Raw genomic sequence first — 13,646 nt, 5'->3', positions numbered from 1 at the left:
TCAAAACCTTCCTGACAGAGAGGATTTCACTGCAAGAGCTGAGGAACTGACACATTTCCTTTCATGTTTTACTTTAAATGGAGACACATTTTACAGAAAAGTCCCCCCCCCGGTTCCATTACTGAAAGGCCTTGGAGCCTGATCCTGCAAATGCTTTGACTCACAAATAATTTTCTGGAATTGTGTAATGCCACTGTGTCATGCTTTTCCAGGATCAGATCTCCTTCAACTGCCCATTTTGCAGGCTGACTCAGCAGCCATCCATCTCTTATGGTTCACTTGGCATGTGTTTGCCTGGTTTGCAGATCCATGGCTGGTGTGTAGTTGTGTTCACCCCCTGGAAACAACACTCAAGACGTGAAGCAGATGCAGCCACATCTGTGACTACATCTCCATGAAACAACATACGCTGGTTACTTACAGCATATTCAAACTGCAGATTAAAATCCCGGTTGTTTGCTTGAAGTTGTCTCTCTTCCTCTGTAAAGAAGAGGAAACACATCAGACACGCTTGAGGGCAAGTGGAGTCAATACAGATACGAATGAAGCATCAGAAAATGAAAGCAGAGCTGCTAAAAGGCAATGGCACCGTGAATCTGTGCCCTGTGCCAACTACCCCATGTCAGGGAACTGGAGAGGGTGGTGACACTGATGGAGCAGCACTGTGGACTGGTCCTATAGCACTCTAACACCCTATGCCAAGTCTCCTCTACCCACAACTCACTGCAATGCCAATGCTGGTTTTACAGGTTGTAAACTCTCAGGTAAGATTTGCCACTTAACTAGTGGTGCTCACTATTCCTGTCCTGCTCCATCTCTTCCCCTTGAAATCTCTGGAGCTATTGCCATCAGCCTACTGTTGGGCCCTTCCTCCAGTACAAGTGCATCTCTGAGCATCATCCCACAGATGGGACACCATCACCATAGCTATCATGAAATCAAAAACTACTGGAAGGGATATCAAAAGGTCATCAAATCTACCCTTTACCTCAAGGCAGAGTCTCACCTGTCACTCCAATAAATGTCATAGAAAGCTCCAGTGATGGCTGGTCTTCAAACTGCCTATTCTAGGACTGCAGTCTCCTCCCCCTGGGGGAGTTTTTTTCTTCATTATCTAACATAAAATTACTTCAATTTATGGAGGTTTTATCTTCTCCTGGGATGGTCAAAGGTGCTCTTCTTATTCCCCTCAGTTCCTTGTGCTACTTGCCCAGGACACAGAGTAGGAACAGTCAAAGGAGGGAATTGTCCCTCTCTACTCTGTGCTGGTGCTTCCTCACCTGAGTCCTGTGTGCAGTTTTGGGCACCACAGTATAAGAAAAATATAAAAGCTATTAGAGGGCATCCAAAGGAGGGCCATGAAGATGCTGAAGGGCCTAGACTGGAAGCCACATGAGGAGCAGCTGAGGTCACTTGGTTTGTTCAGTCTGAAGAGGAGACTGAGGGGAGATCTCATAGAAGTCCACAGCTTTCTTACAAGTGGAAGGGAGGGTGTTGATCTCTCCTTGCTGGTGACCAGTGACAGAACTCAAGGGAAGAGCATGAAAGTGGGTCAGGAGAGGTTTAGGCTGCATATTAGAAAAAAGGTTTTCCACTCAGAGAGTGGCTGGGCACTGGAAAAGGCTCTCCAGGGAAGTGGTCAGAACACCAAGCCTGCCAGAGTTCAAGAAGTGTTTGGACAATGCTGTCAGGCATGTCCACTCTGAATGCACAGTGGCCAAAATGGGCCACAGTTTGCAGCTGAGGCCTTACCAAAGCTGACCAGAGCACAAAGAACACTCCACTTACCTTGCAGAGAACGCATATTATATGTAAGAATTCACCTAGAAGTAATTTAAAGTAATATCCTTATGCACTGCCAGCATGTAGAGGCTCTTCAGAATACGATCCATTTTGGCAGATCCTTTCTGGCAAAGCCAATGCCTCATCAGGGAATGCAAATCTTTAATTTTTCCTAGCTGAACTGCATCCAAATTCTTTCAGACTATTTCTCCAACTAGTCAATTCTAATCCTATCTTTCAATGTGCATGTAGCTCCTGCCAGCGAGGTGCCATTCGCAGATGTACTAAGTGTGTTCTTTATTCTGTCAGCCAAGATGTAGAAGTAAATATTGAATACCAGACTCAGGATGGGATATAGCCTTGATGGATCTCTCAAGTTTCATAATCAGTCATCAATATCTATTGTTAATGCCTTTTTTTTTCCTGAAAAATCTGGCACTAACTGTACTGTGATTTTATATCAAGCATGTATCTCCCGTTTACTTGTAAAAATGCCACAAGTGACAGTCAAGATACATGGCAGCTATCTAAGGCTTTTTCAATAGCCCTCTGGCTACCACTAAAACAGAATTAATTTTGGTTTGATGCAGTTTTTCAGGACTGCTGACTGTTAATCATCTCTTCCCCACACACTCACTTCTCATTACTTTCAAGTGGTTTGTTGGATTGTTTTAACCTTTACTCAGGTGAAGCCAATCCATCTATAATTGCTCAGCTTTTCTTTTTCTCCTGTTTCAAGATAGATGCTGTGCTTGCTCTCTTCCCAGCCTCCAGAACTTTGCCTGCCTGTGCACCAGAAACTCTCAAAGGCAGCAGCGCTCCCGGGCATACTTTACCTTACACAGCCAACCCATTCTCTCTCTACTGCAGCCCAAAACCTCCCCCCTTCTCCTCTGTTTTTGGCAACTATTATGTTAGATGTCTAAAGCAAGAAAAAAAAAAAAAAGGAAAAAAGGAAAAAAAAACACAACAAAACCCCTCTGCTTTCTTAGGCTTATTTGCTAGGCTTTTTTGCATTGAGCAGCAGACATAAACTGTCTTTGATCTCCCTCTTATTAGAAGGGTTACAGAACCCCAGAGACCTCAACTCTTACAGAACAACTTTTATTGCCCTTTATGTCCTTGATAGCCTTTTCTCACGTTGAGCCTTTGCCACACTGTTTGTCCTGGATAAAACAAGCTGTTTTGCACCTTCTAGAGGCATCCTTCCTCTGCTTGAAGCAAATGAGGAGCTTGTGATTTCACCATTTTACTCATCCTTCTGAGCCTTTCCCTGAAAAGTGATAACTTCTAGATGTGCCCTTAATATCAAATAATAACATATGTGTTCTTAAGATCAATTAATATTATATGTGCCCCTAATATCAATTATTTAAAGAAATGACAGCTCTGTTTAATTCTCCCTCCACCCTAGAATTCCTTCCCATGAGATCTCAGTTACTAGTTCTTTGTATTTACTGAAGACTTCCTTCTTGAAGTAATTTTCAAACAATTTCCTATTGTCACTTTTTCCTAAGTATCATCCCATCATTTCATAATTATTCCTGTTTATACTCCCTTCTGCTTTCACAGGACCAGCCAGCTCCTCCCATTCCCTCTCTTTTGGAGGGAATCAGTTCTGGAACAACCTCCTCTCTAGCTCCAAAAAATTGCCCATCTCTGCACCAAAACTCTGTGCCAGCTGAACAAGTCATGTTCCTCTATGCTCCTCTCCAACTCTGTCTCTGCATAGCTAGAATTCTTCATTTGCCACCATGCCCTGCCTCTTGGAAAACTATTATTTTTTTTTTTACAGAAGACTGCCCTTCTTGGTTTGCTATGGCTGTGTTATTTACCCTTGTAGCATTACTCAGAGTTCTGAAATTTGTTCATCTCTTTCTTCATGCTGCATCTCAGACCACACAGTCATACAAGGAAAACCTCTGTTAACCTTACAGAATTAGCTTTATTCTTTTCTATTAATATTCCAGCCTCATGAGTTATCACAGCACGTGTCTGCTACACCTATTAAATGATGTGTTGAGACATCTAGTTCTTCCTGTTTGTTCACTCTTGCATTAGCAAACGTCTAAGCTGTTCAGTACATTGAACTGCTATCCTTCCTTCTTTCCCTCCAGTGACCCTTTGGATAACACAGCATCTCTAATTTTTAAGCCATTTTTCAGACCACCATTTTTTGGTTTCTGTCTGTGGGCTGTTTTCATCAAGCCCTCTAATCACTAATGTAAAGCTACGTTAGCAGGCAAATGTGTTTTTCGCCTTCTTCAGGCACATCCAGTTGTGTCAGTCATTTTCGAATCGGCTCCCATCTGCCCCAACTGGGTGATTCAGACCAACCACAGAGGCTTCATTCAAGACCCTCAAAGTGCTTAATCCTTCACTGCTTTCCTTGGACACATTTTTCTCATCCTTCACAATGGGGAGAACAAAGTACTGAGAAATCAGAGTGACTTATCTAGTGCCCCAGAGGAAAACAGAAGCAGAGCTCAAGAGGTCCAGGTTTCAACCATTGAGTTATGTGCTCCTTCAGGAATCTTCCTGAGAGCAACCAGTATTATCAAAGCCAATGAAAGATAAAGCTATTTGTTACAAACAGAACTTCCCAACACTCGCATGTTTCCTGCCATACAGTAAGTGCTGCTCTTCTCCCTTCCCCAGGGGCTTCCAGTCTAGTCCTGGAAGAAATGGCACAGAAAAGATAAATGACGTTAATGTAAATAGGAATAGATGACAGAGCTTGAAAGCCTGTTGGGCTACACAGCAGAGCCTCAGTGTCACATGGAGGCTTCTAAGAGTCTCTGAAGTCCTCAGTGACCTTCTGCTTTGCACGCAGAAACAGAAATCCAAGTGCTGCGGGCAGCAGTGTGAGCTCCTTTGCTCTTACCAGGGCTTGCTGGGGGAGTAAGGAGTCATCCCCTTCCTCAGGTTGCCCCCAGGGTCTTTGCAACCAGGGCAGAGGCACTTAACACAAGAATTTGAATTCAGGGGTCTCAAATGCTCTTAGAAATGAGCTGAAACATGCATGTGCTCCAGTGAGGAAAGGAGCTTCTCAGCACAGTGAGAGATAACATTCTCCAAATGGCTTTTATGTGAGCCACTCAAATGGCTGCAAGTGGCTCAGGGATGGCACAGAAACATGAAGCAGAGGGACATGAAACAGAACAGAAATTAAAATCAAGGCACTGCATTCCCATGCCTGATCATATGGTACCTAAGGGCAGGTTTTCTATGACAACACATTTCTGAAGGCCCCAAATAACTCTGAACCTGGTTCAAAACTGAATGGAGCCTCTGGCTGCCATAGCCATCCATCCATCTCAGAGGCAGTGTCCTTAAAGGCCAAAACATGAGATTAATTTCTAGTGATGAGAATTTAATTCTTCCTACTGGGTAACAGCCAATACCTTTGGCTAAATCAAGAAAAAACACAATAAATTGCACAGGGAGCCTCATCCAACAGTATCAGCAAGGAGAACTTTCTGTCCTTTGGCTACACCAAAGGAGAATCACTCTGACCACACACACAGGGAAACACTCCCTCAGTGGGTTCATTTTTACCAGCTGAGGACTGGGAGATCCTACTGCTGTGCCTCCTAACCCAGCAGTTCTCAACTATCATAGACCATGTGACTCCTTTTTGTTTTGGAACAGTTTGGACAGAAATTAAGCCTCTTGGATGACCATAATAAACAAAAATATAGGAAAAGTCAAGCATTTCACCAGCTTTGTCTGGAAACCATAACTCAGGGTTTTTTGGCTGCAGATCCAAGCATGCATGTCTTATCATGCCCTGTTGATTCTGAAAGCAATGAGGAAAAAGGGAGGGGGAAAGCTGTAGAGATATCAGATGAGAAGTTTTTAATTTCTTGAAACTTTTTTATATCTCTAAGCAACTCAAATGTTCTGCTTTTGCAAACTGCATTCACTGGAAAGAAGGAATGGTATTTGTGCTCCAAGTTATCATTTCACTGCCACTGAACACTATTTTAAATTATTCATCAGTGGAAACTCAGCGTACATAAATATGGCTTAGTGCCCAGTTCTTGGTCTAACCACTGAGACCAAGTCACTGGGAAAGTGCCTGTTTTCTCAGGCAGACAGTTTTAGGAGCTAAACCGCAGAATAACATCTGTATGTAATAAAATTAAACCCATGCCAAAAATCAGCTATAAATGTAACTGGCCAGCCCACCAGCCTTCTTCATTTAGGACTGCTGCACGGAAAAGTCCTGCAAAAGGTTAGACTCAAAATCTGGTCAGACAGCCTGGAAATTTGTTTCTGGTTTATGCTAAGGAGGATGTGCCAAGAGTAATGCTTTTAACAGGGTATTGGAGAAGTTTTGTAGATATTGGGTCTTGTGGCTTCAAGAAATGGGAGGTTAAGATCTGCCTGGTTTTGCCAAGTCCTATACAAACTAGGCATTGATACCTCATGCACGAAATGAACACAGCCCAATTAGGGGAGTGCCTGCGTAACTAACCCTGACAACAGAAGAGAGACAACATAAACTCTGTAAAAATAATAGCGTCTACTCCACCCTTTAAAGAAGTGACCTCAAGAGCAAAAACTCTGCCCTGGACCAGCTACAAAGAGTGGCATCCAGGAGCTGGACTCATCTCCCCGGATTCCCATATAGCGTGGTTCTTAGCAAAGCTGTTACCCTTATCAAATTGTGAAAGCTGTAACACAGTTACTGTGATCCCAAGGGCACATAACTGACCCTTCTGAGACTGTAATTCGAATCTCTCCTCCAACAGGTTATAAGTAGTCTCAGAAGACCTCCACCACTCCCACATCTCATGATGTGCCTCCTGCCACCTCCTCCTGTCCCGTCTTCCTTCAACTTTTGTTGTCTCCCCTTTGGGCACCTCATCATTGCTGTGTGACCCAGCTTTTGGAGTCACCTCTCAGCAGTGGCACAAGTGCCACCTCACATCCAGCACCCAGGAGATCACCCGTCTCTTTGCAGGCAGAGAAATCCCAGCCGTGTCTTCTGGTCTTTGCTGGACTGTTCCTCCATGTGCACAAGTGACTTAATGAACTCTGCCATGGTGAGTCAGTACCTCTGTCCTCCTCTCAAAAAACAGACAATTACAGTGTCAATTGAAAGGCAATTCCATGGGAGAGGGCAAGTCATCATATAGTGTGTTAGGCAACTAAAATCTTTTCTCCTAGGAAGGTTCTTATACAAGCTAATAGCCAAAATCTCCTCACACCTTAAAGCAATAATTGCCCATTTCTGCAGTTCTGAGAGATGAAGGAACCATGCAACAAGTGTCTCGATTTGCAGGTGCTGTATCTGGGTGGAGACCCTGCCATTGTGTTAAAGAGAATGGGATTATTTCTTATAGCACTGATACCATAGGATTTCACATTCATAACCCAGCAGTCACTTCCTGGGATCAGAGCTGCAACGAGTGAACTCTATACAAAACCAAAGCCAGGGATCTTTACCCAAGAAGCTTGGCATTTAATATGGATCAGAGGATAGGTGGGTGAAGGTAAGAGCCATATGATGGGTCTGGAGGGTCACGATGCTTAAATATCTATACTTCACAGCCAGCCTGGGACACAGACCTTTGCTGAACCCCCATTACCTGAGTGTCAACCCAACACTGTAACCTGACCAGTGCCAGCGTGCCTGCTGCTCTGCGGTACGAAACCAAAGCCCATCCCAGCCCTGAACTGCAGCCAGAGCCTGGCAGGGTTCAGTGAGCATGGCTGGGGCAGGAGGAGCCATGAGAACACGGTGGGATGGAATGGGGAGAGGAAGGTCAGAGCCAAGCCCAGCTCGGAGAGGGAACATGCCCAGCTGCCTGGCAAACAAACACGTCTTTTATTATTGACTCAAAGGAGGGGCTCTCCAGGGCTCCACGCTACAAAACCATACATTTTTAACGTCTAGATGGCCCCTCTTCTATGGAGAGTCTCTGGCTGCTGTGGCTGGAGAGGATTTATGCTGGCAATCACTTGCATTTTCATCTGTGAAACGGAGTAGAGTGTGCTGAGTGTGAGGGATTTAATTTAAAAAAACCTGCGGCAAGACCTTACAGACATCACCACCAATGGGTTTAGCCCTGTTCCCTTCTGCCGGTTCCTCCATTATTAAATATATTTATTATGTCCTTTTGCCTCAAAAAACTAAGAATCCTCCTTCCTTCTGAAGAAATGAAATGCGAGAGATACGTTTTTGTGGTCATGGACTGTGTCTTTGGTGACTGGTACTGAGCTCAGCCTCCTGCTAAACAGCAAACAAACACCACACGTAGTGGAATTTCTCACACAGGTCAAACATTTCGTATGTCCCTGGTATTAAAGCAAAACGGCTTTACTAGCATCACTAACAGAGGGCCCACTTAGGAGATGTACTGACACACCTCCATTTTCATAGAGCAGATGAAAGGTCCGAAATAAAAAACCCTGAGGGTGAACTGGAAATATTTCCGCCTCAGGTCTAGTAAATTTTTAATATGAACATAAAGTTCAGTGTTAGATCCTGCCCTTTTCTAAAAGCAGCATTTTATATTAGCACCATAAGGGGAGAGAAAACAAGAAAAGAGAGCTCAAAAAGGAAGCCTCAGATTGGCCCAGCATGTACAACACTTGTGGTCAAACAGCACTCTTGGGACACAGGCCTGGAAGAACCACTAGACAACCTTAAAGCAGAAAATATTCCCATTTAGGTTTTTCTGGGAAGGGACAGAGCTCCTTTCCCCATCTCCTGCAATAACACCAGTTATGGTTTTCCTTCCCTTCCTACTCCTGGTCATGTCTCACCCACCTGCCTTGGCCCTGGGCAGAGGTGGGGACTCACCACATCTCAGAAATGCCTGGCAACAGACTATTTCTCAAGAAGTATGTACATCTTTTTATGTTTGTTTCAGTCCACTTCAGAAGGAAAGTAGGCATTTTTCAAATATATTAGCAGTAGGAATTGTCTCTTCTTCATTTTGGAAAACTTTTAATTTATTTTTTTCCTTCCAATTTTGGCTTAGAATTTTATATCACTTTGTATCCTTGTTTTATATGTAACAGTAGTTCACAATATTTTGACTAATATCAGCATGTCAAAAAAAGCAGCTGAAATAGTCTTTTGTTTTTATTTTAAAAACTACTCTGACAGTGACTGGCTGGCACATATAATTTCCTTTACTAGAAAACAGTATCTCCTAGACCTGCTGGTAATGCCACAGCTTGACACAATTGCACATGTTGTTAATAACAGCAATACACAGTGATAGGAAGTGATGCAAAAAATCATAAAAATAAATACAGCTCTGAAACGAACTTTGAGAAGTTTTTCAATTCACAGTTATTTCCCTCATGGGAAATTAAGTAAAAATAAATATATTTTTCATACTCAATGTCTATTGTGGTGAGACATTTCCTATCAGATCAGAATGGGAATCCCAGAAGGCAGCGGAGCTCGATGTTCTGTAGAGCCAGTCATGGGCTGCCTTCTCTATGAACTGCCAAGCTCTGCCCAGAGCCTGACTGGTCAAAGCCCAGCTGCCCTGGAGAGCAGGCTGTCCCCAGCAGCAAGAAGGAAAACTCAGTGAAGCCTTCCAAATGCCCTAGCTCAATTTACAACCTTCCTCTTCCTCTCACAGTGCCCCTAGGCTGGGCTTACAGAGACGAAGCTGCAGCAATGACTGCTCTTCCCTCTTCTGCAAGCACATACCTTGGCATAATGTTATTTGTGAAGATGAGTTCCCCCTGCTCCCTATTTCTGTTTGTTTCATAGAGAGTACCTGACTATCCCCATCCAATGCTGAGTCAAACTGCCATGGGATGAAGCCAGTAAGCAGAGATATTCCACATTTATTAGCCATCTCCCACTTTCCACACACTCAATGAACGAAAAGTGTCCCCCTCCTTCTCCGTTTCACCCATGTTTATTGTAGGTTAAACCTCAGTGTAAAAGATCTCAGGCATCTTTTCCTCAGAAACATCATTTCTGCTAATCTAAGAGGTGTACTTTCCTGCTTCCTCCTGGAAGAGCTTCACCAAAGTCATCCAGGAACTGGTTTCCTCCAGGCATCTTTGTGTGTCTGACATGCGCTGAGTTTTAGTTACATCCCTAATTACTTCTATAAAGAACTTAAACTATAAAAACCTGACTCTTCTCTCCAAGAAATTTAGACCATGTGACCTGTCTTCCTAAACTATACCTATCCAATTTTCCCTGCATCTCAGCTCACGTGAGAACTACGTCTTGCAGTGGAGAAACACTGGTTCTCAAGGGAGCAATCCTGATCCCAGGTTCAGCACCTGATGCCTGAGGTAATCCATTCCCTCCCATGAAAGTCATACCTTTGGTAAGGTTAAATGTCATCCAGCTTTGGTTTTGGAACAGAAATTTGGTCTTTGAGCAGTACTGTCCCTCTGAGATGAGCACATGGGATATTCCCTGCAGAAGAGCCTTGCCTGCTCTCAGGCAGCACTGTCCTTTGAACTTCTGCAAACACAAAGGCTTTTAAACTCTTGGATTAAAATAGCACTTCAACACTGGCATTTGCTCCAGTGAAATGTTTGCAAGGAGCAATCATAGCCCTTTCAGCTTTTGGGAAGCAAGGCAAAATAATTAAAAATAAAAGGGGAGGAGAAAACACTCTTTCAGCTTCTTGTTATGGAAGCTCATCACTCCCTGATCACCCCAGATTTCTTTATCTTTGTCTAAACTTCCTCCAGTTTGCATTCATTGGTTTTGAACTGGTGATCAAATGTGAAAATAAATTGTGTTTCCCTATAAAATGTGGGGTTTATATCTAGGAAGATCTGAGTTTCTTAAACACTAGGTTGAAGGGGGAGGGCTGAACATTTCCCTGCTAAAACACACGCAAAGCACAAAACTTTCCTAATATAGCAACAAAATCTTTTTGATAATCAGAACAGCTACTGCTTTACAAGTGGGGATTTCCCGAGTGGACAGTGGCTCACAGACAAACCTGTGCTCCCTCATCTGCAAAGCCAAGATGGAGAAAAGAGATGTCAGGCTGGCAGAGACCCTTCCCTGGGAGCAATCACGACCTCCCCTCCTGGGACTATCAGAGCAGCAAACGGATGCCCCTGTCCTAACACCAGGGCTCAGAGTCTGCCCTGTGCCAGGAAGGGGAAATAGCAGCACAATTGCAAAAATAAACCCCTGGGAAAAAGCTATTCAGTCCTCTGAGCTCAGAGAGGCTGGAAAATAATTTCATGTCAAAACACAAGTAGGGCAATAATCTCTGCATTCATCAAATACAGGGAGGAACACCCTGAAAGGAAAGGCTTGAGACTTTCCCTCTTCACCATGTCTGCATCCCTGGATCCCTGACCAGGGATTGCACAATGGGCCTGGGAGTGGAGTGATAAGTCACGAGACTTGGTTCAGTGGCTCCTGCTGCAAAGCCTGATGGAAGATGCACCCTAAGAGGCTGAAAAGGGATATGTCAGTAGCCCTCCTACAGGACTTCTTCCAAGCATTCATCTCTTCAGGGATTTCTGCTGCAAATTCAGTGAGAATCATGATGCAGGGGATGGTTGCTGACTATCTTCACACCCATTTATTTGGATGCCCCATGGAGCTCACATGGAGGAATTACAAAAGTTCCTCCTCCACAGTTATTGTTGCCCTCAGCAGCCTTTCGGGTGATCTCAAGGTGCTTCTCTGTAAATTTGCCCTTCTTCCTGCATCTCATTGAAGAGAATATCTGGGCCATTGCCATCATAAAACAGAATCATACAATTGTTTAGGTTGGAAAAGACCTCTAAAATCAGCAAATCCAACCATTAATCCAGCACTGCCAACTCCGCTATTAAACCATATCCCTGAGTGCCAAATCTCCACTTCTTAATACCTCCAGGGATGGTGACTCCACTGCTGCCACGGGTAGCCTGTTCCAATGCTTGACAACCCTTTCTGAAAAGAAATTTCCCCGAATATACAATCTAAACCTGCCCTGGTGCATCTTGAGGCCATTTCCTCTCATCCTGTTACTTGTTACCTGGGAGAAGAGACTGACCCTCACCTCACTACAATTTCCTTTCCTGGTTGTTGTAGAGAGCAATAAGGTCCCCTCTGAGCCTCCTTTTCTCCAACCTAAACACCCCCAGCTTCATCCTCGGAAGACTTGTCTTCCAGTCCCTTCATCACCTTCACTGCTGGACACACTCCAACACTTCAATGTCTGTCTTGCTGTGAGGGGCTCAAAACTGAAGACAGAATTTGAGGTGCATCAGTACATTTCATCATCAAAAGACTGCATCACACCACTGCACTGTTCATTGCTCATCCACACACTCCCATAAAAGATTCTTGTAAGAAACCATCAGAACTGAACTTCCCCAGAGCAATCACGTACCATGACGGGTGCACAAACTTTGCAGCCTGTTCTGTTGTAGACGTGCCCGCGTTCACTGGCACACAATCTGCAGCACTCCTCCTGGGGTGTACGAAATGCAGGAAAAGGAAAGAAAGTGTGTCTCCCCCCACCTGCTCTATGGGTACAGGACATGCTCCCAAACATGATCTCAAGGACTCACATGTGTGCTGTATTTCTTACCTCGTCACCCATGACAATGGTATTACCAGACCACACTCACCTTTCAATTTCTTCTTTCCAAATTTTAATCCAAATAGAGACATCCCAAAACTTTATTTTAGTCCAACTCCATGGAACTTCTGCAAGAGAAAAGAAAAGGCAACTCACAATACATACTGTAGCACATACATGTAATTCTGTGACCATAAAATGGGGGAAACAAACTCCTAGGCACCATGGCCAACAGCTACAGTTTATCATCTAGAATGTTTAAATGCAAAACAATCTTAGGTTTTCAGGTTGCACGACATCAGTGTGGGCTACCTTACCTTGGGCATGTTGATCAATTCACCTTCTGACATGGCACAAAGAAAAGGCTGGTGTAGGAGAGACTGAACAGGACATTCCCACTACATTGGTGCTATATGAAAAGGAGAAAAAGCACTGGGCTTGCACTTAAGGTACAGATGAACTGTATGACTGCCCAGAGCAAGACCAGCCTCCCTAAAGAGGAGGAAGCAACGGGAAGCACTGGTTTCCTGTACATCCGCCTGTGTTCAACATGTGCTGGCTCACACTGTTGTCCATTGCTGGTTACTCTCTGCGTTGGGGTGGACAAGAATAAAATTTCTCTCCCACTGTCTTCAAACTACTTGGCCCAGAAGCCTAAAGCCAGGCACCAAAACTGCATATAAGTCACTGAATATATCCTGACAGGCAGAAGAATTGAGCGTTAAAAAAAATCACACCAAAACCTGTTGGTAATGAAAGTTTCAGTGTTCCAATCACACAAGTTTATTTAAAGGATGTGAAGGTGATATTGGTGCTGACAGCCTAGAGGATCTGTGAACATGAGAAAAGCCAGCATTGCCTGGCATGCCTGGCTGACCAGGAGCCTGAATCAACAGGAACACCATGCCAGTTGCTTAAGTGGTCAGTGAGCCAAGCTGAGACATTTGAGGGAGTCACAATCTATCCAGAACAAGTTTTCTAGGTGACAGATGTAGTTTTGCACTTTATCCTATGCTATTTGTGCTGATCAAGGGCTCCTAAGGAGACAGATATAGCAAATACGTAATATTTTGGAAACATGCACATGCCACTGCCCAAATGCAAGCCTGATACAACATCACCAGTGCAAGACTGGGCTTCACGTCTTTTCAGAAAATAAAGGTAAAGTTTAAGGAAGACTCTACAATCCTTGCACAGGTCAAATATCTGCCCAGATATCTACTTCAGATGCTAAAACAATTTTATTGTTATTTTTAACTATTTAGCAGCTGCAATTCAGTGAGTCTGAGATAAGGCAAACAGCAGCAGGTAAGCTTCATCCAGCCAGGT

At 43.9% G+C, this 13,646-nt stretch overlaps 1 protein-coding gene across 4 annotated transcripts in view; it reads right to left on the bottom strand.

Moving 5' to 3' along the window:
- Positions 1-13,646, bottom strand: part of LOC113960701 (phospholipid-transporting ATPase ID-like) — a 93,807-nt gene that overhangs the window by 51,428 nt on the left and 28,733 nt on the right. For all 4 annotated transcript variants that reach the window (XM_027670408.1, XM_027670410.1, XM_027670411.1 and 1 more), the window contains 2 exons: positions 12,367-12,445; positions 422-480 (listed from right to left, as the gene is read on the bottom strand). In XM_027670408.1, coding sequence (XP_027526209.1) covers positions 422-480; positions 12,367-12,409 — 102 coding nt within the window. In that variant the 5' untranslated portion in view covers positions 12,410-12,445. The remainder of the gene's footprint in view (positions 1-421; positions 481-12,366; positions 12,446-13,646) is intronic.

Source organism: Neopelma chrysocephalum, unplaced genomic scaffold (genome assembly GCF_003984885.1).
Source record: "Neopelma chrysocephalum unplaced genomic scaffold, ASM398488v2 Primary Assembly neopelma1_96845, whole genome shotgun sequence".
NCBI lineage: Eukaryota > Metazoa > Chordata > Aves > Passeriformes > Pipridae > Neopelma > Neopelma chrysocephalum.
This window is presented reverse-complemented; position numbering and strand designations above follow the sequence as displayed.